Raw genomic sequence first — 27,053 nt, 5'->3', positions numbered from 1 at the left:
TCAATTATATTCTAAAGCTAGTTTTAGAATCTGATAAAATGTCGGGGGTAAAAAACTTAAGCTTACCACCTTCTTCGTCGTTCTTTCAACCTACGCGTGCTCAGAATGAATAACAGTCGTCAATCTACTCTCCTCCTCTCCTTTGTCGTTCCTTCAACCCAGTTTCAAGAGAAAGGGACGGAATGGGGTAAGCTTATCAATAAACAATTGGAATTGATTGAAGCTTACCAACTTCTTACAACCTGCGTGTGCTCTGAATGAAGAACGGTTGGTTAGTTAATGCCACCTCTCCTGTGCCATTCCTTCAACTCAGATGGAAGAGAAAGGGGAAAAGGATAAAATGGTCCGAATATTGTCATAAAGGTTAATTTTTACATTATGAAATTATTTAAACTGCACTTGATCTCATGTGAATGTAATAACTCTGACTGACGGTGAGTTAACGCGAGATGCCGGATACTGGATTATTGCATTTTAAAATTAGGGAATTTTCCCTAATAACAACCAATTTTTACAATCAAAATGCTCGTGATGCCCACATTGCCCTCGTCTTAAGTTCACGAGGTCAGTTTAGTAATTATAAGGCGAATGGATTACCCTTTTCGTTTAATTTGAAAATGGGCGGGGCATTTGAAGCTGCTGAAGCTGACCTATTGTCCGACTCGTCCATCTCTCGGTCTCTCACTCTCTCGAATTCCCTCTGCAATGTCGGAGAAGTATTTCCTCTCCGATCCTTCCAAAACCCTAGCTAGTATCTTGAATTCTTGATACCCTCAAACTCCCCCTAATTGCCTTCACGCAACATCTGATATACTTTCTCTTCCTTTCTCATCTCAACAATCGCTCTGTGAAAGATATTAGAATGTCAGGTCTCTGTTGCTGAACAAATCGAGCTTTGCATTCCCGAATCTGCGTTCAATATGTCCCGAGACATGTCTGCATTCGGAATCCCGGCCATAAACAGTTCAAGAACCACTCAGTCCGAAGGAAACGAGAACGAATTCGAAATTCCTGTCAATTCGATCCCCCTCCGCCCTCCAAGAACCCCTCTGAATACCATACCGGACCCCTCGCAAAACCCTAAAGAAACCCAAGAACATGACCTGGGTTCTAGGGCTAAGCTTGACACTGGTCGGTTGATTCGATTACCAGATAGAAAGACCGAGGCTTTTGATCACTTGCCGCCGTTGAACAAGGGGAATGGAAATATCAATCCTGGTTCGAATTGTGCAACCCCTAGAGGTGCTGCCCGTGGGAAATCTCACTCGGAGCCGAATTCAGCTCAGAGTACTCTAGCCAGGAGTGTTTCGAAGGTTTCTAATGGTGGAGCGGCATTAGGAGGTTCTACAAGCAATCGAACTCTTCAGTATAACGGACTAAAAGGATGTATTTCTTCTAGGGTTTCTCGTGGCATCTCAATTGTACCATCCATGCCGTTGATGGAGGTTCCACATTTTGAGCTTGTGGAAGATCCTTCTTTCTGGATGGATCATAATGTGCAGGTTCGCTAACTTCTGCTTCTTACATTTCTCTCTCTCTTTCTCTCTCTCTAAGATGATTCCTCTATACAGGTTTTGATACGGATTCGACCTCTCAGTACTAGTGAGAGGACTTTGCAAGGGTATGGTAGATGCTTGAGGCAGGAGAGTGCGCAGACCTTAACATGGCTTGGGCATCCTGAAACAAGATTTACCTTTGATCACATAGCATGCGAGACGATATCACAGGTGCCATTTGGTGAATATGTATCAGATTGCTGTAATTGGTTGATATGATTCTTTACTTGATAGTTTATGTGAATTGTCTGATGTCTTCCTAAAATTTCAAACAGGAGAAGCTCTTCAAGGCCGCAGGCCTGCCCATGGTGGAGAATTGTATGTCTGGGTATAACAGCTGTATGTTTGCATATGGTCAGGTATACCTTTTGGAGGCTTAAGGTGGGTAGAGTGGATAGTAGGGCAAAATCTAAAGTTTTTCTTTATGTTCTCTTGCAGACTGGCAGTGGCAAAACATACACTATGATGGGTGAAATATATGAGATGGACAACAAGCTAAATGAAGATTGTGGAATAACACCTCGAATTTTTGAATATTTATTCATGAGAATTAGAGCGGTAGGACACTAGAAATCCTCATTAACTGCCATGAGTAGAGGCATCATTTTCTTATTCAATAAATTTTTTCTTGAAAGTAAATATTTGTACAGGAGGAGGAGAGACGGAAGAATGAAAATTTGAAATACAGTTGCAAGTGTTCCTTCCTAGAGATCTATAATGAGCAGGTAACAGATCTTTTGGAGCCTTCATCAACCAATCTTCAGGTAAAATAGTCTACTTTCTTGTCTGTGGGATCTGTCTGCATTTCCACATGATGGCTAATGGCTTTGTTTCTCTTTTTTAGCTCAGGGAAGATATGAAGAAAGGCGTGTATGTTGAAAACCTCACAGAATATGAAGTGACAACTGTCAATGATGTAATTAAACTTCTGTTAAAGGTAAGTTAACAATTAAATTTTGAGTTTTAGTACTTCTTATGAATGCATGTGCAATTATGCACTATTGTACCTGCACAGGGTGCCACAAACAGAAAAATGGCAGCAACTCAAATGAATAGTGAGAGCAGTAGGTCCCATAGTGTCTTCACCTGTGTCATCAAAAGCCGATGGGACAAAGATTCCATGACCCACACTAGATTTGGAAGGCTAAATTTGGTAGACCTTGCTGGTTCAGAAAGGTAAAACTTTAATCCTTTTAATGAGCAATGGCAATATGTTGATTCCATTCTTCTTCTGCACACTGAACTATCTTAATTTAATTAGGCAGAAAAGTTCTGGTGCAGAAGGAGAACGCTTGAAGGAAGCTGCAAATATCAACAAGTCATTATCAACTCTTGGGTAATATAGCTAGAGTGTCTTTTATTAGATTACTCTGCAGTTATATCTTTTTGAGTTGTAATACCATTTCTACATGGAAGCATGGTTGTTAAGGTGATGCCTAGGTGACAAGGGGCTCATGGAGGGTTGTGTTGTTTAGTTTCCAAGCTAATTTGTACATGATGCTAGGAAATAGTTTACCTGTTCTAAAAATATATAATAATAAAAACAATTATTAAACTAAAATATTCATTTTGTGGGTTTATATACTGATTTATTTTTATTATTTTTTTATTTGTTAGGGTTAACCAACACATATGTTGGTATATGCTGTCTTGAACCCTCAAAGACTTAAAAACCTGAACCAATAAGCTAGGAAGAATTTAAAGTCTTGGCCAATAAATATGTGCTTCTTCTTCTTATTCTTCCACCTTTTATTTTCTTCTTTTCCTAGGACAAAAACAGGGGAAGGATTACTGACTGGTAGAAAACTGCATCCCAAACTGCTTTATCTATGAATTTTTTTGTCTAGAATTCAAACTAGTAGGTTTCATCATTGGAATGCTTCTGCTTAGAGCATTGGATTTCCAATTGAGCCATTCTGACATGAGGTTTGTATAGATTTCTAATGGGGGTGCTTGAAGGTTATGTGAATCACTGAAATGGTAAAAGAAGATAAGCTTAACAAAAGCCACCAAGTTTAATTAGTATCGTTAAATATTGTTCAAATTGCCACTATATTCATATGTGTCATTGGATAAAAAATTGGGAATTTTTGAATGGTTCTTGTACCTTTACTCACCACTGATAATCTATGCTAGCAGTCTGGTGATCATGACTCTGGTGGATGTTGCTCATGGGAAACATCGTCACATTCCCTACAGAGATTCTAGGCTCACTTTTCTCCTTCAGGTTGGAGCATTCTATATTCTATTTTGAGGTGTCCATCATCTATTAAGTTGTATAATCTCTTGTTATATTGTGGGTAACTTGTTAACCTCTCATATATCTTTGTGTGCAGGATTCCCTTGGTGGGAACTCAAAAACAACAATTATAGCAAATGTCAGTCCATCTATTTGGTACGTAGTTTATTTAAGTTTTCATTTTTGGACACTGACTGTTTTATTGTGATATATGGTTAGTTAATTATTGTTTTTCTGCAGTTCTGCAAGTGAAACACTAAGCACCTTGAAGTTTGCTCAGCGTGCCAAGCTAATTCAAAACAATGTACTTGCATGGAACTCACATTTTCCTATTGTGATGTAAAGTACAAGTTCAAGAAATTTTGCTTTATCTTGCTATAATTTGCCTTTTTTCTAGGCTAAAGTAAATGAAGATGCTTCAGGTGATGTAACAACACTTCAGAGGGAAATACAACAACTAAAGGTGTGGTTACTGTTAGTTATGCTTGTGGAATTTCTCAATTGAACTTGATTATTGGAACTTACTAATTAGATATTTAACAAACAGGACCAGTTGAACTTTTTGTTGAGAAATCAAGACCTTTCAAGATCTCTATCATGTTGCTTCCCAACTTTTGAGCAACCTAATTTGAGTGATTGTGATGAAGAACATAAGTCCTTTCTGAGAGGAAGAATCCCTGATAATAAGGACAATGCAAGTATGCCCCCAGAAAAGGTAATCTTTAACCCTCATGGAAAGGTGTTTCTATTGTCCAAGTATGTTTGATTTCTTGATGGCCACATGCCCTTTGGTGTATATCAGAGAAAATGCATGGAAGCCACTATAGTTGGTTCCCTTAGGCGAGAAAAAATGGCAGAGGATGCAGTCAGGATGTTAGAAGCTGAAATTGAACACATGAAACGTTTGGTATGCCTGGTTGCTGTTTAGTTTCTAATCCTTAATGTTCTACCATAATGGAAAGTTTCCATGTAAATATTAGGCCCCAGTTGATCTTTGTGTATTTATTTTTCTGATATCAAATATATTCATGTCCTTCAAAAGATTGAACTTAACTATGAGTCTATGATCTCAATTTTCCTTATGCCTTATTCACTATTTCTCTGGTACTGATTTTGTACTTATGGCAATGTTTTTAGGTCCACCAAAGAGATGAAGATGCTGAATGTACTAAAATGATGCTTAAGTTCCGTGAGGATAAAATTAAAAGACTTGAATTATTAGCAGATGGGTTAGTGTCTGGAGATGAGTATCTCATGGAGGAAAATAGTGCTTTAGCTGAAGAAATTCAGTTACTTCAAGGCAGAATTGATAGGAATCCAGAACTGACTCGATTTGCCTTGGAGAATATAAGACTCGTAAATCAACTAAGAATGTAGGTCTCGTGGAATTTTTACTAATAAATAGATACCTATTCCCCGTAATCCTTTTTTCCCACGAGGTGTATCATTTATGTACTGATAAAAAAGTAATTTATGTTACTATTTTCATCAGGTTTCAAGATTTCTATGAACAAGGAGAGCGCGAAAAATTGTTAAATGAAATTTCAGAATTGCGGAAACAGGTTTCATTTTCTTTTTCCTATTTTTCATCCAATTCTGAAATGGATTTCTTCCAATTGATTCTGGCTTTGTGTAACTATATTTTGGTTATGTTCAGCTTCTGGAAACCCTTGAAGGGAACTATGAGCCACAAGATTTCCCTTCAAGAAAAAATGTTCAGGTTTGTTTTGTAACATTTGGTTGTATCAACTTTTTCTTTCATTTATGTTCAATATTTGTAGTTCATTTTCCAACTTTCTTTATTTTGCAGGAAAATGATACCTTAAAGGAGTTGGAAGATTGCAGGAGGAATCTTCGTGCTTGTCTAGATATCAATGCAGGACTGACAAGGTGTGCATGTTTGATCATTGCCTTTATCTAATGCTCATTAATTTCCATGTCAAGCCTAACCAATTATTAATGCATTTGATCCCAGTTGGCTTTATGAGCGCCATAGAATTGCATTCCTTGCGCCTTTCTACTGTATTTAGAACTTTCTTGTCACAACAGAACATCTACTTTCAGCACAATTAAGTGTTTAAAGCTTAGCTAGACAAGGTAACTGTAGAGAAAATGATTGACCAGCTTGTGGTCCCACCTCTTCATATGTTTCCTTTGATTATATTGCTGTTGGAATGTTCTTTTCTGTTGTTTCTAGTGACAGGGGTATTCCTGTCATTGTACCTCTTTTTATTATAAGCCTAATAGAAATAGCACTTGGGGCGGCAGACTAAAGATGTCTGAACCCTTTTTTCTTCTCTTCTCTTCTCTTCATCTTTGTTTTCTTCCTCATTTGTGACTGCTAAATAGGTCTGAACCTCATTGGTTTCAGACAACTGTAACATAACAACTAACAAGTATGTTTGCGGGCTGCAGAAAAATATGACCTTGGTTTGCAAGGCCATCTTTCCATAATTGATTGCCTTCAAACATGCAGGAACAACCTTCATTAAATGTTTGTTTAATGACTTGTCCAATCTCCATTTCCATACTCTCCTCCAGGATTCCCTAGCTGTAACTTTGCTAGTTGCTAGCATTGGCTCTGAAGGGTCACCTTAGTACATGGCGCAAGTGCTAAGCATTGGGGTCTCCAAAGATATCTGGTGTGTGACCCTTAAAAATCATGGGATTTGTTGTTAGATAAATATCAAATTACATTGATAATATTAATACACAATAAGAATAACAAAATTAAATAACTTAAAAAAAATAAAATCATTGGCAACTTATTGGATGTGTTCTTTTCTTGTGACACATTGTTTAAGAGTGCTAAGTTCAGAAATTCTTGGCTAACTTTAATGGTGTTTGGCATTGATGCGATTTTCCAAAAATTGGTGCCATGTCGGGGCCACTTGGAATAAAAAAGAATTAGTGATTTTCAATCTGTTTGGTTGGTCGATTTTTGGGAAATCGGAAGAAAAATGGTTCATGAAATTGGACCATCTTGAGGGATCACCTTTTTCGGTGATTCCAATTTTGGGAGGACGGCATGACATCCAACATGTCTCCAAGAAAAGGATAATTCCAAGGAAAAATAATCACCCTTGAGAATCAGTACCAAACAAACTGCTTACATGGCATAAATGATACCAAACAACATTTTTTGGTGATTTTTTTAATCACTGATTCTAGAAATCGATGATTTTTGGATAATCAAAAAGGAGGAATCATCATTGATGCCAAACATCACCTTCATTTTGGAACCAGTGCTACATAGACATAGACTTGGGAATTGGATACTGATGTCTATTAGAGTTTGACTCAACATGATGAAAAAATGGAATTAGGCACTTACCTGGGTGTTATCTGGTTAAGTACATTTACCTGTGTTTTTTTTGCAGAGAATTGTTAGTTGGGTAAGTGAGAATTTCCTAAAAGACCCCTAACTTTTATGTGCCGGCAGGGATATTTTAGTACCACATAGTTTGGCCAAATTCCCCCCTCCATGGGTAAGTAACTTACCCACTTGGGAGATGAGTTAGACTTTTCCGGGTAAGTTGCCAAAAAAACTTACGTGGGGGAAGTTGGCTTTCTGTGGGGTCCACACCAAAAAGCAAACATGGGAAAGTTGGTTAACTTCCCCATTCACCACATTTTTGGATTCTAATATGATAATAGCATATACCTATGGGATTTTTTTTGAGAAAAATAATGTATATTATACTAATTGTATGATTTGGGGGAACCCAAATGGAGTGTGACTGTACATGGGGTGAGAGGTCCCAAAAAGAATAACTGAAAGAAAATCCATTACAAAAATAGGGCATCAATTGATAGATTAGATGCCTTTGGCCAAAAGAAAATCTTTGCTAACATGTTGTGTATAATTTCATCTATTTGAGAGGATTTTCCTTAAGCAATTATTTTGTTCCTCTCCATCCAGATGGACTATAACAATGCCGCAAGCATCATACTTAATATATATAGTATTAAGTATATATGATTTATTGTATAATACATCATATAATATTTTATAATAGGCATATATTATTATTATTATTATTATTATTATTATTATTATGATTAAATATGCAATATGTGGGCCAGGCCAAAGTGTTTGGCCCAAGCCTGACCCGAAAATTTGCGGGCTAGGGCAGGCTGGGTTTCCTGGCCTGGCCAAGAATGTGATCACCCCTAACTGCTGGAGATGGAGTAGCATGTCTAAAAGTTTATATTTGTTAATAGGTAATGTTCTATAGAAAATTGGTATTGATCATGTACATTATCTAGTTATTATGTCAAATAAACAAGGACAATAAGGAAAACTTGGGCTCTGTTTGGGAAGAGTGCAAATGTCGGTTCAGTTCATATTTGCACTCTGGTTCAGTTTTGCTAGTGTTTGGTAAGAGTGCATTTATGTCTTGACAATGACAACAAACACAGATTTCAAGACATGTTTGCATTCACAATGAGAGCAAAGTTTGCATTCAAAATATGGATGCAAACTTTGCACTCAATGTTGATCAATGCTAAGCTATATTTCAATCTCAGGATTTGTGTTTGTACCTATCACAACTAAAAATCATTTGAAATGAATACAAAATTATCATTACAAAACTAAACCAACTTTGCATTTTCATGAACCAGACATATTTGCATTTGTAATGATCATATTTGTATTTGCACTATTCCCAAATGGAGCCTAAATGTAGAAATGTCCCTCAAGAATTGGAGTGTGAGAATCCAAAGAGTGTCAGACTCTGATAATTAATTTAGAAGAGTCCATGCAATTCTGCTTAGTGCATCATCAAAGTGTTAGAAGTGTTTGTGTGGATTTCTAAGTGTTAGCATGGCTAGACATATTTGTTTTGACTTTTGAGGTGTCCTGGTAGCATGGATGCACTTTCACTAATTACCTAATATTGAGATTTTAGCAATTTTGCAGTCCTTAGACAAGTGCATGAGTTTTGACATTGTTAGAAGTTGAATTTGGAAATAGTAACTTGATGAGTCTGAAGAACAGTTGATAGTTTTCCCTTCCTCAGTACTTCTGGTTCCTGCTGATCCGAGTTACAAAGCAAGTATCCTTGGAGTTTATGTTAAAAAAACATTGATTCATGGGAGGCACCAAACTGCTGGGATCAGTTGAGACTACCACTCCATATTAGAATATATTAGATATCACATGACCCCCCCTAAGAGTCTTTTGTAACAAGTACCCAAGGGCCTGCTGTTCTGATTTTCTTGGCAACATTTTCAGTTGCAGAAGGTTCATCTTGAATACTTCTTCTGTTTCTCCCTTCCTATACAATCCAGTTTATGGCATTGGGTATGGTTTATAAATTTGTTAATTGGCAAGTTGGTTATGCCAAGGGACAAGGGGAACATCTAAAAGTATCTTGTTAAAGATAGAAATGAAACCAACATACAATATCCTCTTGGTTGACATTAGATGTATTAAATACTGAGTTAATTTTTCATGAAGTGTAGATTGGTCATGACTATAAAGACTTGTGTATTTAGTCTCTTCCACTTGTTTTCTGCAACATTAGCAGATTCTTTTGTCCATCTGCTCTCTTTACTTGCTTTTGAAAATGCTGTCAAACTCAAATTAAAGCACCTAGTGGGGATTTTGGTTTTGTATCAGAGGTTATGCATACAACTCTCATAAACATGTAAACTATGTCATTGTACAATGGAAGTACAGCATGTTGTTCCTTTTCTATGTAATTTGATATATGATTTTTATCAACAGGGAAGTTAATGAATTGCAGAAGGAACTGCAGAAATATTTAAGCTGTGGCAAAGCTGCATTTCATTCTGTAAGAATTGATATTAAACTATATCCTGTTTTTGATTCTTAGATGGATTAGTGAACTATTAGAAGCTGCAGTGGTTGGATTGGGAGTTTTTTTATCTTGGTTTATTTATTTTGCAGAATACAGATTCCTCATTTGGAGATGATGCCACAATTAAACAAACAGATTATTCTTTGGTGAGCAAATCCTTTGTTTTGTCCCATGCTCTGTCTGATTCCTTTGTGTTAGGTCTGAAAGGCTGAAACTATGATATCAAGCTGCAGCACATGGCTAACATCTGCCTTTTGCCTCTGGGTATTACTAGTTTCAGAAAGATGTCCTAATGAGAGCAGGTTCAGAATACTGCTATCTATTCTGAAAATCATAATGTTGGTTATAGTGCTTGGGAATTCTTTTAGCAAGGATGGTCTTAGATAGTTTTTATCTGTTTTTTTATTTCTTTTCTGTCATGTCTTCCTTGTTAAATGTCAAGTAATTTTAGAAGAGAACCCATAAAGGGCTTTTGACTAATGTTGGTCCCAGCTATCCAGGATCATGGGAAGGGTGAACTAGACTCTGGCATTTTTTTGCACAAAGTGGCTTTTCTCAGATTCTAACCCGTGTTTTCATGTTTGTCAGCTTGAAAATTTTCCATTGCACCAATAATATAAGGGGAGTATACAGAAATAATATGTAATCCTATTTTGGGTGCACCACAAAAGTTATTTTGGTTTGAAAGATGGTGATGAAGATGCCAACCCAAACAATTGAACCAAATTTCACATGATTAATGATTTTTGGAATTCAAAAGGATTTTGAAACTATTATCTTTTAGGCTGCTGATGACATGCAATTTTCACAGGTTGAAATCATATCAAATAAATTTGATTGTGAAGATGAGGTTGCATATTATAATCAGGGGAAGAACGAGATCATACAAAAACAGAATGACCATAAGATCTGTGATCTTTCAGAATTGCCTGATAGTGACAACCAGAAAGAACTGAAGGATGCAAAATTCTTGATTGAAGCAATGGAATCGGAGCGGGTCCATCTAGTTGAAGAGCTGGATATTCTTCGACAGGAAAACTGCAAATATGCAAAACTCTTAAGGTTCAGAAATTCCAAACATATGCAATCCACTCTTGAACTTGATACTCATTGTGAACCATTGGAAGGGTATCATGGAGACATCTCCATCCTGGCTCTACAAGCCAAATTTGATAGGATGCATAGGGACCTCGAGCAGGCCAGAGTATTGAACAGGCAATATCAAGATGATCAAGCATCACAGTTGTCTCACCTGTGTGAAGTTGAACTAGTCCGAGAGCAGGTTGAGGTGGAAACTGCTAGAACAATTCTTCATTTACAAGAGGAGATTTCTACCCTTCAGCAAGAACTTCAGGATAGAGTATCTTTTATGACCCAAGAAAATACAAGATTAAGAAACATTATAGCATCTAAGGAGGAAGAAATAAGGTCATTGTCTGATGAGTGGGAGAAAGCAATTTTGGATCTAACAAGCTTCCTTATAGATGGTTGCAAATCCCTTGAAGATGCATCCAACCAGATTGAAAAAATTTCAGTTTCATTTCCTCAAGGGATAATCTGTATCAGTGAACATGTTGAAAGAGCTGCCAGCATCTTGATTGAGAAAGAGAGAACAATTATGCAACTACAGAAGAGTCTAGAGGAGGCACAGAAAATGGGACTGGAGATGAGCTCAAAATTGAGTTCCTTGAAGGGAGCGACAGTAGCTATAACTGAAGTTCATAGGCTAGAAAATGTGGAAATTTCCAAAGAAGTGTTGCAGTTAAGAACTCTATTAAATGAGAATATTTCTGTGATACAACAGTTAGAGAGTAAACTCAAAGAAAAGGAGGATGAGGTTGAAGCAATGAAATGTGCTGGTTCTGCATCCATAGAAGTAAAAAGGTCATCAGGTTTTCTCGATGGTATTCAGAAAGAAGATAACAAGAAGGAATATGATGAATTGGTTAAAATAAATCCTAACAGACTAGATGAACAAATAAAGCATCCTGAGATTGAAGACGAGTATCCTGAGATTGAACAAATAAAATATGAGCTTGGTCAAGCAAATGCCAGATTAAATGCTATCAAATCTGGCATTAGGATGCTCTTTAACATGTGTGGATTTTCAGAGACAGTTGGAGAGCTAGTATGGAGTAATATATTGAGTGTTGATTCTTTTGCAACTGACTCTGATCTCTCTCCAACTGACATTGCTCCAAAAGACGAAATGCAGAAATCTTCACCATCTAATTTCGATTCTGTGTACCTTGGAGAATTAAGGGAACATTATTGGGATTCACCATCTGAAAGAGATTTAACATGTGTTCTTGGTGATAGGTTGGACACATATCAGAATCCTATCAGAAACCTATTTTGCAATAATGTAACCATCTTGAGCCTGAAACAGGAAGTACAGTTGGCAATTAATAGCTTGCAGGAAATATATCTTCAGTTGGGCAGTCTTTCTGATTTGGATGGAAAGACAAATGGTTCTCTTCTAGAAGGAAGATGTGTCCTTGAATCACCTGCATTTGGGAAGAGTGCAGGTGAGCTGGAGATGGAGGAAGCCAAGGAAGGTTGTGACCACACCAGAGAGGTAATCATTGGGTTGAACTCTATACGATACTTAATATGAGACATGGTAAAGAATGGAATATGTTAATTATGTTATTTGTTACTAATGCTATTTCATGATAATTAGCAAAATTTTCATTAGACTAGGTAACTAACTTGATTTTCCCTCTTCTTAAATGATTGCACAGATCTTTCGTTTCAAACTCCATGATGCTAAGTTAGTTGCTGATGAGAAAATTAAGATGACCGGTAGCTTCCTTAGTAAATTAGAGGAGGCACAAGCAACGATGGAAGAGGCTGATGCTATGTTAAATGCATTGCTCAAAGCTAATGAAAATGAAAAGCATGTAACCAATAAATGGAAGCAAGCAAATGAAAAGTTGATGATGGAGAGAGCAATCTTGATTGATGAAGTTAAGCAGCTTAAAACTTCTATTCATCTCAAGGAGGGAGAGTATAAATTCTTGCAAGATCAAATGCATTCAGATTTTGCAGAACTCGCAAGCTCAATTTCTTCCCTAGAAGAATCTTTTCTGCTTATGCAGAGGGATGCCGATGAGAGGTTTGGAATGGTGTATTCTGACATCTTTTCCTTGGGAAAGTACATACTTGACTGCATTTACAACTCAAGATCAACACAGGAAGATGTATGGTCGCTGATAATGGAGAAAGACATTTCTTTATTTGTAATGAATCAGTGTTATTTAGGAAAATATATGGAGAAACTGTCAGGACTCAACATGGAAGTTGACTTCCTGCAACAAATACATAAGGAATGCCATTCTGTATTGCACAATCCAGGTAGAGAATGGTTGATTACAGAAGAGGGCATGTCTGCAACAAAAGGAATATTTCATATGAAATGCATAGGGGAAAAGGATAAATATGCACATCCAGAGAAGAAACTCTCTAGTCCAGGAGACATTGTGGATATCGGAATGTCCTCTGCAGTAGTTGCAAAACCAAAGGAACAGGAACTGAGTCTAAGCTATGATAATCTGATAGCTGAGAACTTGTTACTTAAGAGTGAACTGGCTCGGAAAGATGTCCTTTTGAAAGGGTTGTTTTTTGATCTAAGTTTGCTGCAGGAGTCAACCTCTAATGCTAAGGACACCAAAGCTGAAACTGAACATATGTTTGCTTCTCTCTCTCAGGTTCAACATGAACTATCATCAAAAACTAGTCAACTTAATTACATCTTGGTTCAACATGAAGAACTCACAGCCCGTCTAGTTGATTGTGAAGCTGCACTGTCTATTTCAAATCATGAACTTGAGCAGGCTAAGTATGATCTGGATATGATGTCCAATCAAAATGCTGAGTTGAGAGACCTCATTGAAGATCTCCATCTCAAAAGAAATGATGCTGAAGTGCAACTTGAAGAAAAAAATGATGTTGTCAAAGGTTTGGAGAAAGAAATTCTTCGTATGGCTTCCTCGGTAGATCAAATGGTTATCTCTGCCATTGAGAACACTGAGGACGAATTGAGGAAGGTTATTAGTGAGAGGGATTGCCTGCACAAAGAGGTTGTGTCTTTGAATGAAAAGTTTGAAATGGCAAATGCCCTAGCTGAGGAGAATGAGGCTATTGCTATTGAAGCTCGCCAGGTATATATTTATTATTCATTTTTGCATTTTTCTATTAATTGGAGATATGTATTCTAGCAACTCTTACTAATTTAACTTGGAGGGAAATCTTCCAGGTGTCAGAGGCAAATAAAATATATGCTGAACAGAAGGAAGAGGAAGTGAAAATTCTTGAACGTTCTGTTGAGGAGCTTGAAAGTACTATAAATGTACTGGAGAAAAAGGTAAGTATATTCTTTTGATTTGGTTGCTTGCTTCCTGGGGACATTTATTCCTTCTTTGGTGATTCCATAATTTTTTTAAGAGGAAAGGAAGGTAAACATTAGATATTTATGTGTGTTCCTTAATTTCTTGTACGTATGACTCCTGACATGGTCCAAACAGAGTAGTAGCCTTATATATTCCAATGTTCTTTCATCTGCCTCAAGCCTTGCTAGGTTTTTTAATCAATCAAAGCAACATGTTTCTTTCATCAGGTGTATGAAATGGGTGAGGAGGTAGAGAGGCATCGCTCATTGAGGGATGAACTGGAGCTGGAAGTCCAGGCTTTGAGACAGAGAGTGTCAACTGTTGAAACTGCTAAAGAAAATATGGAATATTCTAATGATGAAAATGAAACTGAGGATCAAATGTCACGGTTAATTACTTTTTTCCCTTGTTTAATGTTCAAAATTTCTTGTATCACTACCCTTGATTTCAAAGGATTAAATGTCCATGTGCAGGCATGTGGATAAAAACATCCTGGAGCTTCATGAAGCAAAGAATCGGATTAGGGTTCTTGAAAAGGAAAGAGCAGACCAGGCTGAAGAGGTGAACTCCTGGCTTCCTAGAGTTTATGTGCAGACATACATATACACATGCATGTGTTTATGTCAGACGGTACATCATGCATGTATGATGTATCATGTATGTACTTGCATGTGTACATACATATAGAAAAGCACATGTTTCCTTTGCTATACTAATAAATGGTTTTTTGGAATGAAGCTAAAAAGATGCAGAATGTATACCTCAGAACTGGTACTGCACTCAGAGGCCCAAGCATCACAATACCAGCAAAAGGTAGAGCTACAAATTTATAAGCTGAAATTATAGTTCTCATGTTTGAAGGAATTATAATGTCTGATCTGAACAGTGAAAATCATCAAAACTTACCTATTTGTTAATTTTGTTCACATGCACATGCATGATGGTTATTTAATAACTAAATATGTCCTGCATAGGAGATCTCCTACACCAAGGTCAAATCCAACCAGATGATCCTAAGCATCTGATCCACTTATTATCTGCTAGTCAGAATACTGAGGTGATTGGATTGATTAGAGATGTCTGATTGGATTGATAGTTAATGAGATCTCCCAGGTGGGATCTATGGAAGTATGGGGACTGGCCCTTATTGCAGGTGTCTTCATTGTGCAGCAGAGGTTGGATTTTGTGCCTTCTGCATTCCATCTATTGACTCAAGTATTCCTATCTGTCTATATTGATTTGAGATATCTAATGTTTATGCACTGGAACAGTACAAGATGTTGGAGGCCAAGGTTCGGGAATTGAAAACAGCCCCATCAACTTTCAGTTCTGCAGCATCAACGTTAGAAAAAATTGAAAAAGGCTCTGCAAGGACTAGGGGTTCCAGCTCACCATTCCGTTGTATTGCAAGCTTGGTTCAACAAATGAACTTGGAGAAGGATCAGGAGTTATCAGTGGCCAAGCTCCGAATAGAAGAGTTAGAGGCATTAGCTGCTAGTCGGCAGAAAGAGGTAAAATAATCTGTATTGCTGATGCATGATTCCCATATGTGTTGCATGTGCTTTTAGGTGTCACTCACAACTTGTTGTGCATTTTCCATATTCCTTTGCTTTCAGTAAACTGAGTTCGATTAGCATGAAATGGGGAGATATTTCCTTCGTTGAAATAGTTCTTATTCTTGACAATAAATGTAAATTCAAATTATCGAGGCTTTATTCCTTCTTATATTGAATACTAGCGATCTCATGGGATTTGTTAAGCGAAAGCTAAACAATAGAAACACATAAGAGTATACAATCATTTGATATTTTTAACTTTTTAAATAAATAATAAGTATTTATTTTTATATACTACTTTTAATAAATTTTTTACAATACAGAAATAACAATAATTAATTTCAGCTAGGATTGTTCATCAAATTGATGAAACTGATCAACTCGACCTGAGTTGGTTGGTTTTCTAGTATTTCTGGTTGGCTTTGGTTCAATAACTTCCCAACCTGACCAAGTTGGATCAGTTTCGCTTTGGCCATTTGTAAACCGTCCACAATCAAATGACCTAACCATAGATATATATTAATATTTTATATTTTAAATATAATTTTTTAATATGGGAAAGTGGAAAAATTCCCATATTTCTTAGTCTAAAATATTTTATATCATAAATTAAATTTTTAAATTTTTTTAGCAATGCCATTGTAATTTTTTTAAATTTAAATTTAATTTTTTAAGTTTAAATCTTTTGAACCAATTGACCAAATCAAAAATCAACCCAAACTGATACAACCCGAGTGGGCTGGTTTTCACAAATGGTCAGTCAGTTTTGAGTGACCAACTCCCCAACTTGACCAAGTTGATTTAGTTGGCCAAATAACCTACAATCGAATTGAACCAACCCATGAACACTCCTAATTTCAACTAAATTAATAGTCTAATCTCTAATAAATAACAATTTAATCTCTAGTAATTATTGAAAATTTATAGCAAAAATACACAATTATTAAAAATATATTGATAAAGAAAATACAATAAATAATTAATAAAAATACAATAATTAAAAAAATACAATAACTAAAAAATATATTAAATTAGTCAACAAATAGTATCATTTCAAATAATAGTCTAATCTCTAATAAATATTAATAAATAAATTATAACAAATATACAATAAATTAAACTTAAAAGATAAATAATAATAGTTTAATCTCCAATAACTATTGAAAATTTTCTGTTAAATAACAAAAAAAAATTTATACATAATTATTGAAAATATATTTATCACAAAAAACAATAACTAATTACTGAAATACAATAAATATTAATTTTAGTATATATAATTATATAATAAATATGGATTAAGATTTTAAAATTATTATTAATAAATATTAATTTTCTTGAAAGTTATTTTCTAGAATTATTAATTGATATAAGTGAAATTAGTTATTTACAATATTATTTATTTATTTAAATAATATAATTATTTAAATTTTAAAATATTAATTATTTATTGTATTTAATATTCGTAAAATCATAATTTATACTATTATTACATAATTTCATTATTAAGTTTGTGAAATATTAAATTATTATTAGTTTCAATATTATGTATATAATTATTTCCTACTTTTAAGAAATTTTTAAATTTATTTCATAATTTTGTTATTTTAACTATTTAAAATCTAGTTTTTTAAATATTTCGTTATTTAAAATATTTAGTTACTTAAATTTTAAATAATATGTAAAATATTTAGAAGCTTTGTTATTTGAGTTTTATTTATTTTAAAGGTATTACATAATATTAAATATTTTTTTATATAATTATTTAGATATTTTTAATATTTTGTTATTTAAGATATTTAGTTATTGAAATATTGAAATAATATTTTATTTTTTAATGCTAAATTTTTATTATTTGAATAACATTGAAATTGAATAATCCAGAAAATCATAATTTATATTGTTAGTACATAATTTCGTGATGAATTTTGTACAAATATAAATTATTTTTGTGTATTTTATAAATATTTTAAAGATATTATATAATTTCGTTAAATTAATTAAATAATTTTTAGTTTTTTTAATTCAAATTTTCTTTAGATAGATATAGACATAGTTAAAAAGTGGGGGAGAGGACAAATAGGAATTAAAGATAATTTAAGATATAAATGGGAATTAGAAATAATTTAGAAGATAAATAGGAATTAGAGATAATTTGGGAGAAAGTGGGGGAGGTAGTTTAGGAGAAATTTTAGGAGAGGAGATTATTAGATTATCGGGAACGTGTGGGGGTAAGAGAGAGAGAGAGAGAGAGAGAGAGTTAGATTTTAGGAGAGGAGATCATTTAATTCAAAAATGACATGGAATTAAAAAAATAAAAAATTCGAAAAAAGGAGAAAAATCCTAGACTTCCTTCTTTTGATATATATAGATTTTGCCACACATATTGAAAATCTTGTTATTGCAAGGAATTAATGCATAAGCTTGTTTCTCTCAGGTATGTATGCTAAATACAAGACTTGCTGCAACAGAAAACATGACACATGATGTTATTAGGGATTTGCTTGGAGTTAAATTGGACATTACCAACTATGCAGTAAGTTCTAGACTAATAGCACCTCACAGAATAATTGGAATCTTCATAGATGCTTTTGTTCATCCATTTCAATACTTGTTATTGGCACATTGTAGAACTTGATAGACCAGCACCAGGTGCAAAAGTTATTGGAGGAAGCTCACCGGCAAACAGAACAATCTCTTGCAAAGGTATATTCATTAGTGTTGGCTCTTTTTATTTTGGTTTAAAATTTTTCTTATTGTTTTTTTTTTGTCTGGTTAGGAGCAGGAAATACTCAAGCTAAAGAAATGGATTGATGATTTGGTTGAGGAAAGAAAGAGGTGAACTCCTTGATTTGATCCCCCCTCCCCCCAAGATATAGAAAGAGAGAGAGGCAATGAAAGACAATAGATGATAAGGATTTAGAATGAAATAAAAGAAATCATGTTAGACCCTGTTTTGGATTAATTGTAGACTTATCTAAGTTCATAGTGATAAGGATCTAGAGAGGCAATGTAATACAATGGAAGATAAAATATGGTGATATATGCAAGGAACCAGGTAGTGTTTGTTTCCAATTTTGCACCAATGGCACACCTGTCTTATGATTTCCAAATTAAATTCTCTAGTTCTCCATCTTTGTAATAGTATACAGCTTTTACCCATGTACTATTATCCATGTTCATTGATTTCTTGTTCCTGCAGCTGCATCGATGAAATAAATCAAAGGGAATCAGATATACTTGCTGCACAGGTAACAATTGAACAAGTTCGGCAACGAGAACAGTTACTCACAGCACAGAATGAAATGCTTAAGGTATTATATTTTATGAAAAATAGTTGAAACTTGTAACAAAGTACTGTACCCTACCTTCCTCACTTTGTCTTCAATGAATGCTTTTATGTTTGCTCTAACTTCTTATACAGACAGAGAAAATCAATCTAAAGAGGAAGATTGTAGAATTGGATGAAATGATAAAGAAACTTGTTGGATCTCAGAATATCCAACAGCTGAATGAACAGCTTGGAAAGGTGAAGCTATAACCATGAGTAATTGTCTTCTTCCGCAGTGATTGCTTTCCATTCACAGTGTTGATGTCCTTTGTTCCATCAGGAGAGCAATTTTCGTAGGGTTGATAATAAAGAGCTAAGCAAGAGGCTAGCACATTCAGAAAAGTTTCTTTCTCGTGTGAATGAAAGACCTAACTGGTATGCTAAGTCTGATTACAGGGGTCTATGCAACAAGAATGAAGAATGAAGAATGAAGGATATGATATGAAAGACAGGCATGTAATTTGATCTATAGTTGTCAAAATCTTATAATTTAAAATACCATTCAAGATTTAATCTTTTTTTTTTTGGCAATTCATGATTTAATCCTGTGACTATTGTTTGAATCTTATGATTCAATCCATGAACCTTATGATCTATTTAAAAAAAAGGCCATCACCCAATGCTGGTCTCAGTCTAGGGTCTTGGGAGGGGTAGAGCACATGTGGTCCTTACCTTATGTTCTATTTGATGCAATGTGAAAGGATTCGATTAGGACCTAGTTCTGTACTTGCCTTTTTTTTTTTTTGTATTTCTAAGGGGAGTTTGATTTTAATCTGTTAGTAGAATAAGATTTGTTTGGGTTACTAAAGTCCTATTTAAATATCTTATTGAATTTATTTACCTTCATATCTAGGAAATTTTCTGGTCAAAATCATATTTAAGAGCCATTGTGTGTGGTTTAATTAACTTTAAGTCCAATTTATTATTCACTAGAGGAGACCCCTGCGATGCATGGACTGGTGTTAAAAGGATGCTCATGTCACATTCAGTTTCTCAAATGAATTGGAAGTGGGTGATTTTAGATAGTTCCAAATTTAATTATTTTGTTTTTAAAATTCAAAGAACCACCAAATTCTAAAAGGGTTGGGAAGCAATATGAGGAATCTGAGGTGGACAACTGCATTTTAGAATATAGTATAGATTCTTACTGTTGATACTAAAAATTTGTCATGTTATTGTGGATATGCATTGAAAATGGGGTAAAATCATCTACAATTCATGATAAGGAAACAGAAATAATCTTGTTATTTATGATATGATTCATGATTTGGTTCGTTTGCTCCTCTACAATTCATGATAAAGTTATGATTTTCAAAACATTTTGATGTGGAATACTGCACCTTAGACTTCTATACTGGTTCTGAGGGTCAGCTGGTCAGCTAGCTTGGCTGGCACTGAATCCTGTATAACCTTAGTAGGGACCTGGTCAAGAATTTTATTTCCCTTCACAGAACTCCAAAACAATGCAAATTGTCCATGGAATATCTGACTTGAATTGGCCAAAACATTAAGCCCATTTTGAGAAGAATTTAATTGATCAGTTATTATGATTTCTGAAAACATATGCTAATGGATCCAGTTATAGTGGCATCTGGCAGGAACAAGAACAAGCATTTGATTAATTTGAAATGGGAGATCTGTACGAGGGAAAAATTGAAGTGGATGACCAAAGTGCGGATAATGGTAAATCTTTTGAGGGAGCAAGCTACATAGTGCATAAGGTAATCTCTATTATACTGTTCTAGGCAGTGTTGTTCAAAGAACCGGATCGACGGGCTAGTCTGGCCAGAAAAAACCATGAACTGGTCCCCTAGTTGGTTTGATCAAGCTCTAAAACTGGGGGTGAAAAAACCAACCATGACTGGTGAACCGGTGAACCGGTTTCGGTCTCATAAAATTGGCTGATTTTTTATTCTTTTTTTACTATTTAGTGCTGCCAATGGACTCCAAAAGTCCAATACCCAATTCAATTCTAAATCCGATTATCCTGGATTTGGATGTTAGACTTGCATCTAATTAATAATCTGATTGAATGCCAGATTTAATCCCATCTGATCTGATTAAAATTCAAGTCTGTCAAAAATTTATTATTTTGTGCATATATTAGTATAATATGTATATATAGATATTATATATAATTATATAAAGTTTATAATAGATAAATTTAATATTTTATATTTATATACATTTAGTATACACATATGTTAAAAGTAATTAGTTTTTTTAACCTTTTAATTTTTTTGTCATTTTAAACACAATAAGAGGTGATAATTGGATGCGGATGCAATTGGATCTTATCCGGTTATAGCCTTCTATCCGAATTTCTGATGTTTCACAACTTTGTGCTTGGTTGTCCAATTGGAGTGATCTTTCTTTTTTTCTTTTTTTTTTTTTTAACTTTTTGTGATCTTCACATTCCAAGTGGGTGAAGGTACTTTGCCCCTGGGGGTGAGCATGGGTTAGTTCAGTTCGTTTCCAAGGTAGAATCCTTTGAGGCTTTTGGAACCAGAACCTATCTTGTCATGATCATTCCAAGGCAGTTTTGGCATTGGCAGTTCTGAGGTCCATTTCAGATTCTACCCATGGAATGTGTTCCTTATAATAATCATGAAATGTTTATACTTGATTTTCAATAATGATAATATATAGTTTCGAACTTATATTACCTTTATTGATTAAATTGAGCAATTTAATCTAATAATTTTCATAATATATTAATTTATATTTCAGATTTATCATTATGATTTAATTTTTTTTTTAAATATTACCATTTACGTTACTTATTATACACATTCAAATATTAAATTGAAGAAAAAATGTTAATTTACTTAAAGTGGCTAAATGTTAGGTGAGACCATGGTCTTTGTAGTGATGAGTACTTGAGTTCAAATCTTCACATTTTCAAAGTATTTTGGGACTTATTTTAGGGCAAGTTTGGTTCCACCAAGGCCAACCAAGGGTGGTTCTTTGGTCTGGTTCAGGTAGGGTCAACTCCTGGACCCTAGAACTGGTTTGGGTGGGGGTCAGTTCGAGGTTGGTTCCATTTGATTTTGGGTAAAACCTGCCCATTTGCTCTCCCATCCCCACTACCTTTTTTTTCCAAAAAACACCTTTTTTGGCATCAAATATTAATTTTTAATATTAAAAGTTTAAAACTAAAATAAAAATACATATTTTAAATGCAAAATATTATTATACGCTTTGAATAATTGATATTATATTAACATAATAATTAATATTGTTATGTATATATTATATAATTGTGCATATTATACACAAGGTTCAAAATATCGATACGGTATGGGCATATCGGGCGAATCGATACTGTTTTTTTTAGTTTTTATTTTTTTTTTCTGAAACCGGTTTAGGGGGGCTGGTTTAGGTCTCCACCCCCTGAACCGGTCAGACCCCCGATACACCCACTATAGGGGCGTATTGGAGGGGTCCCGGAACGATACGTATCGATACTTTGAACCTTGATTATACATACATAAATGCATAAATACATATAAATTATTCTTGGTCTGAATGGTTAATTTGGATCATTAACAACTCTTTCAATTGAAAGTATGTTAATAAACAGATACAGATGTACATGCTCGTGTTCTTTTACTGTATTAGTCATTCACAATAGTAAAATGGAAAAAAAAAAAAAAACATATTCATATCGTCAATTGACTGTATTAGTCTCTATACATGACATTTTCTCTTTATGTTTATATGCAGATTCAATTTACAATTGAAAGATACCATCAAGATAGGTTGAAACGTTGAAGCAACAAGTATATACCAAACCGTCTCCCATTGTAACAGTTGTTTGTCCATTTAAATGGCTTGACTCTATTTTGTATATGGGAGCTCTAGGCGTGACTCGTTATCTGTCTGTCTGTCTTAAAAGTACACTTGAATGGAAATATTTCATTTCCCATTCTAAAAAATGCTTCTCAATATGCTGCCAAATACATGCAGAACTGGTTCTCGTCACTGAAAATTCCCAAATGTTGCTAAAGCAGCCAAGGTATCCTCTTGAGAATAGCAAAATCAATGAAACTGAGCATATCGATGGATGGTTAGAGTTAGAACAAAAGATTTAGGCCATGTTTGGTTCAATTTTCATTCTTTCTCATTTTTACTCAAGATGAAATCATGAAATTTTAAAATGGACAAGGGTAAAAATAGGTAGAATGAGAAAATATTGCTATGAACTAAATGCTTGTTTCCTAAAAATGAATTTTATTGACAAGTGTCCTATGTGAAAGGACTTTTTTAAATGTTCTTTTGTAAAAGTGCTTTTATAAAAATACTTGAATAAAAGTACTTTCATAAAAGTGTTTTTATACTTTCTTAAAAGTACTTTTAAAAATGCTTTCATAAAAGTATTTTTATAAAGTGCTTTTGTAAAAGTACTTCCATGGTAGTGTGTTAATACATCTATGGCAGCAGTTTTGTAGGCATATTTTCCTCTAAAGAATGAAAATGAACAATATGGAGTATGATTATTTTTCATGTTGTAGACTGCCTCGATTTTTGTGCTATGGGCTGATTTTTCATTCTAAAAAGAATCTCATGGCAAGAATTTTGTAATCAAACACTTTAATATTATTCATTCATGTTCATTCTTACTTAGAATGAGCAAGAATTAAAAGAATGAGGCCCAAGAAAAGGATTAAAAGAATGAGACCCAAAGCAGTGAACCAAGCATAGCCTTAATGTCTAGATTGTCACCTTCGACCATGACGATGCCCTTCTCTTGGCCAGAACATTCTTCTTGGTTGCTGTTGTTATTGTTGTCGACAAACAACGATGACAATGCCATTCTTCAATTAGCTGTAATCGTTTCTCCTGTTCAATGGAAGAAGAGATGAAACATTTCCTTTGATGATTGAAGTAATCTTCACTTTTACCTCAACTCACGGTGTAATTTCACAATCTAACCAAATGCATGCAAAACCAAACTGGAGTGCATTAAAGTACCGATCTAGCGTTTGCATTGCAAGTTTGCAACCAAATACAGCAGCCTTAATAAAAAAAAGGGGTAAATTACTGATAAGTACCCTGTAATTTGGGGGTAATAACACTTAGGTACCCCGGACTTTCGAATGCAATACTTAGGTACCCTGAACTTTCAGAAATGGACACTTAGGTCTACTCGTTAGTATTCCATCAGTTAAGCATTTTATAATACCAAAGTTACCCTTCTCATGTATTTTTGAACTGCTTTCACTTTTAATGTATAAACCCTTTATCCCTTTTTCGAAACTGTATCAGTATAAAGATGAAATAAATTCATAAGACTTCAGCCATCAACTGCATCGATCTATTTTAAGTTTGATGCAAAATAACTTTATCCAACAAAAATGGCTCAATCTGGGTTTGATTCGTTTGCCACTGTCGAATTCTTTGATGAATATTTACTGCAAATTTGAACAATTTGATCAAGCTTTTGAAATCTTCAAGAACTTAAGTAGCCTGGATATTGTTTCTTGGAACATAATTCTTTCAGTTTTCCATGAAAGTCAGGATGTGCTAAGATTCACTGTTAAAATGCATCAAACTGGGCTCTCCTTTGATGCTGTGACTTATACTACTGTTCTTAGTTTTTGCTCAGATATTCAGGACTGTCTTCTCGGTTTTCAGTTTCATTCCCTTGTAATTAAATTTGGGTTTGACTGAAACATTTGTTGGGAATGCACTTATAACAATGTTCTCAAGGTGGAGCTATCTAGAAGAAGCAAAGAAATTGTTTGATGGAATGCCCCAAAGGGATTTGGTTTCTTGGAATGCTTTACTTTTAAGCTATGTCCAGGAAGGAAATTATGGGGGTAGAAGCGGTTTATAACTTTGTTGAGTTGGTGAAGGAAGGTATGGAGCTTGATCATGTCTCTTTTTCTAGTGCTATTTCATCTTGTGGCCATGAAAAAAGCTTGGAACTTGGGAGACAAATACATGGTCTAGTTTTGAGATTTAGGCATGGGACTCATGCTTCAGTTTGCCATGTTCTCATCTCAATGTATTCAAAGTGTGAGGTGGTTGAGGATGCTAATATGGTATTTGGGAGCATGACTGAACACAATGTAATTTCATGGGCGACCATGACTTCTATAAATGAAAAAGATGCTATTTCTCTCTTCATTGATATGAGAAGAAAAGATGGAGTTTATCCAAATCCATGCTTAATCAGTTGAGAATTTGGTAAAAGAAGGGCATACAATTCATGGATTTTGTATAAAAACTAGTTTTTTGTGTGAATTGAATGTTTCCAACAATTTCATTGCCATTTATTCTAAATTTGAGTCCATGAAGGAGTCAAAGAAGATCTTTGATGAGATTGGTTACAAAGTGACAGCATCACTGGAACGCTTTAATTTATGGGTATGCACAAAATGGGATGTGTCAAGAATCTTTACAAACATTCTCCTTAGCAATACTAGAATCTTATCCAAATGAATTCACTTTTGGTAGTGTTTTAAGTGCAATTGGATCTGCTGAATCTGTATCATGAAGGCAAGGGCAACGGTGCCATTCCGGCATAATCAAACTTGGGTTAAATACCAACCCAGTTGTATCTGGTGCGCTCCTGGACATGTATGCAAAGCGTGGAAGCATTGAAGAGTCACAGAACATATTTAGTGAATCACCTCAAACAAGCCAAGTTTCTTGGGCTGCAATTCTCTCTTTTTATGCAAGGCATGGAGACTTTGAACCAGTGATGGGACTGTTTGAAGAAATGCAAAGAAAAGCAGTCCCACTAGATTCAATCACCTTTCTATCTGTTCTAATTTCCTGTGGCCGACGTGGGATGGTAGATATGGGTTGTCGAGTATTTGATTCAATGATCAAAGATCATCACATTGAACCATCCCTTGAACATTATTCATGTGTTTTGGATATGTTGGGCAGGGCATGGCAGCTCGATGAGGCAGGGGAGTTTGTGCGTCAGATGTCAACAAAGCCAGGCTTATCTGCATTGCAGAACTTACTTGGGGTTTGTAGGATTTATGGAAATGCCGAAATGGGTAAAAGGGCTACTGAGGCTTTAATGCAGACAGAACCCACGTTGTCAAGTTCTTATGTGATGATATCTAATATATATGCTGAGAAGGGAGATGATTTCTTCTCAGGTGGCGGCAATGGTTTTTGGATCCCACGGCGACAATGGCTTCTTCTCCCCACGACAACAATGATTTCTTCTCAAGCAGCGACAATGGTTTTTTCTCAGGTGGCAGCAATGGTTTCTTCTCCCCACGGAAGTAACGGTTTCTTCTCAAGCGGTGGCAATGGTTTTTTCTTAGGTGGCGGCAATGGTTTCTTCTACTCATGACGACAATAGTTTCTTTTCCCCTCGATGAGCAACAATGGTGCCCAGATGAATAGAACCCAACTTTTAATCAGGGTTATTTTGGTCTTTTTAAAATTTGTGATTTAAAATATTAAAAAAAATAGGCATTTAGATAACTTTACAATAATCTAAAATGTGAGTTAACAGAAATGGACCTAAGTACAGAGTAATTATCTAAATGTGAGTTAAATTATAGAGTAATTATCTAAATGTGAGTTACCCCAAAAGTACAGAGTAATTATCTATAATTTAATCTGTTGCACTCGTGGCTTCTCAATTCACTAATGCAGCTGCAAATGCATTTGATTGAATTTGAATTATGTATAGTCAATAGATATAATAAACTAAACTGAAAATTATCAAAATGTGATATATTATTAAAGAAATGAAAATTTTGATGAGAGGTACATGAATAAAACAACTTTTTAGCCGATTTTAGTAAAAAATACTCTTGTAGGTGGGGGTGCTCACGGTTCGGTTGATTTTCAGGACCGAACTGATATGTTTGATTTTTACATTTTAACCGAATCGAAACTCAACTGATGCAATCGGTTAACCAATTGACCAATAAACTACGGTTCGGTTTTTCAGTTTTTTTTTTATATTCTCAAAATAAAAAAAAGGGAATTGCGAGACAAGAACAACTGAAGAGTGAGAATCTGAGAGAATGTCGTCGAAGCAGGAGGGATTGCCTCTGACGTTGGAGGGCGGAGCATCGAAGGCCGTTGGTGTCGGTCCATTGGGGAAGAACGAAGAGAATTAGGAGAGTGGGAGTCTGAGAGAGTGAGAATCCAAAAGAGATCATCGGAGGAA

General features: G+C 34.9%; 1 protein-coding gene and 1 pseudogene across 4 annotated transcripts; both read left to right on the top strand.

Moving 5' to 3' along the window:
- The first annotated feature begins 637 nt into the window (after positions 1-637).
- POK1 (phragmoplast orienting kinesin 1) lies at positions 638-22,839 on the top strand. 4 transcript variants are annotated; one of them, XM_010278231.3, is made up of 35 exons: positions 638-1,502; positions 1,572-1,727; positions 1,832-1,915; positions 1,995-2,114; positions 2,207-2,320; positions 2,401-2,493; positions 2,572-2,732; positions 2,818-2,892; positions 3,696-3,783; positions 3,893-3,951; positions 4,036-4,099; positions 4,193-4,258; positions 4,343-4,510; positions 4,598-4,702; positions 4,933-5,168; positions 5,288-5,357; positions 5,453-5,515; positions 5,606-5,685; positions 9,530-9,596; positions 9,713-9,769; positions 10,435-12,201; positions 12,368-13,786; positions 13,882-13,989; positions 14,242-14,402; positions 14,488-14,575; positions 14,753-14,827; positions 15,286-15,525; positions 18,008-18,106; positions 18,202-18,276; positions 18,350-18,408; positions 18,773-18,884; positions 18,995-19,099; positions 19,182-19,353; positions 20,500-20,622; positions 22,628-22,839. In XM_010278231.3, the coding sequence occupies exons 1-33, from the start codon at positions 921-923 to the stop codon at positions 19,323-19,325; spliced, it is 6,960 nt and encodes a 2,319-aa protein (XP_010276533.1). In that variant the 5' UTR covers positions 638-920; the 3' UTR covers positions 19,326-19,353; positions 20,500-20,622; positions 22,628-22,839. The 4 variants fall into 4 exon arrangements, with proteins under 4 accessions (XP_010276533.1, XP_010276535.1, XP_010276534.1 ...); XM_010278233.3 differs by having other exon boundaries at positions 642-1,502; positions 18,356-18,408; XM_010278232.3 differs by having other exon boundaries at positions 642-1,502; positions 20,487-20,622.
- A 1,419-nt stretch (positions 22,840-24,258) lies between these two features.
- LOC104611278 (pentatricopeptide repeat-containing protein At4g32430, mitochondrial pseudogene) lies at positions 24,259-26,394 on the top strand (annotated as a pseudogene).
- Positions 26,395-27,053: the final 659 nt, after the last annotated feature.

This window comes from Nelumbo nucifera, chromosome 4 (genome assembly GCF_055504915.1).
Source record: "Nelumbo nucifera cultivar China Antique chromosome 4, China Antique-T2T, whole genome shotgun sequence".
NCBI lineage: Eukaryota > Viridiplantae > Streptophyta > Magnoliopsida > Proteales > Nelumbonaceae > Nelumbo > Nelumbo nucifera.
The sequence above is the reverse complement of the archived record's forward strand: the minus strand, read 5'-3'. Positions and strand labels throughout refer to the sequence as shown.

Coding starts and splice junctions, on each gene's coding strand:
- POK1 (XM_010278231.3), top strand. CDS start 921: ATGTCCCGAGACATGTCTGCATTCGGAATCCCGGCCATAAACAGTTCA. Junction 4,259..4,342: donor GGGAAATACAACAACTAAAG/GTGTGGTTACTG, acceptor TTTAACAAACAG/GACCAGTTGAACTTTTTGTT. Junction 13,787..13,881: donor TTGCTATTGAAGCTCGCCAG/GTATATATTTAT, acceptor GAAATCTTCCAG/GTGTCAGAGGCAAATAAAAT.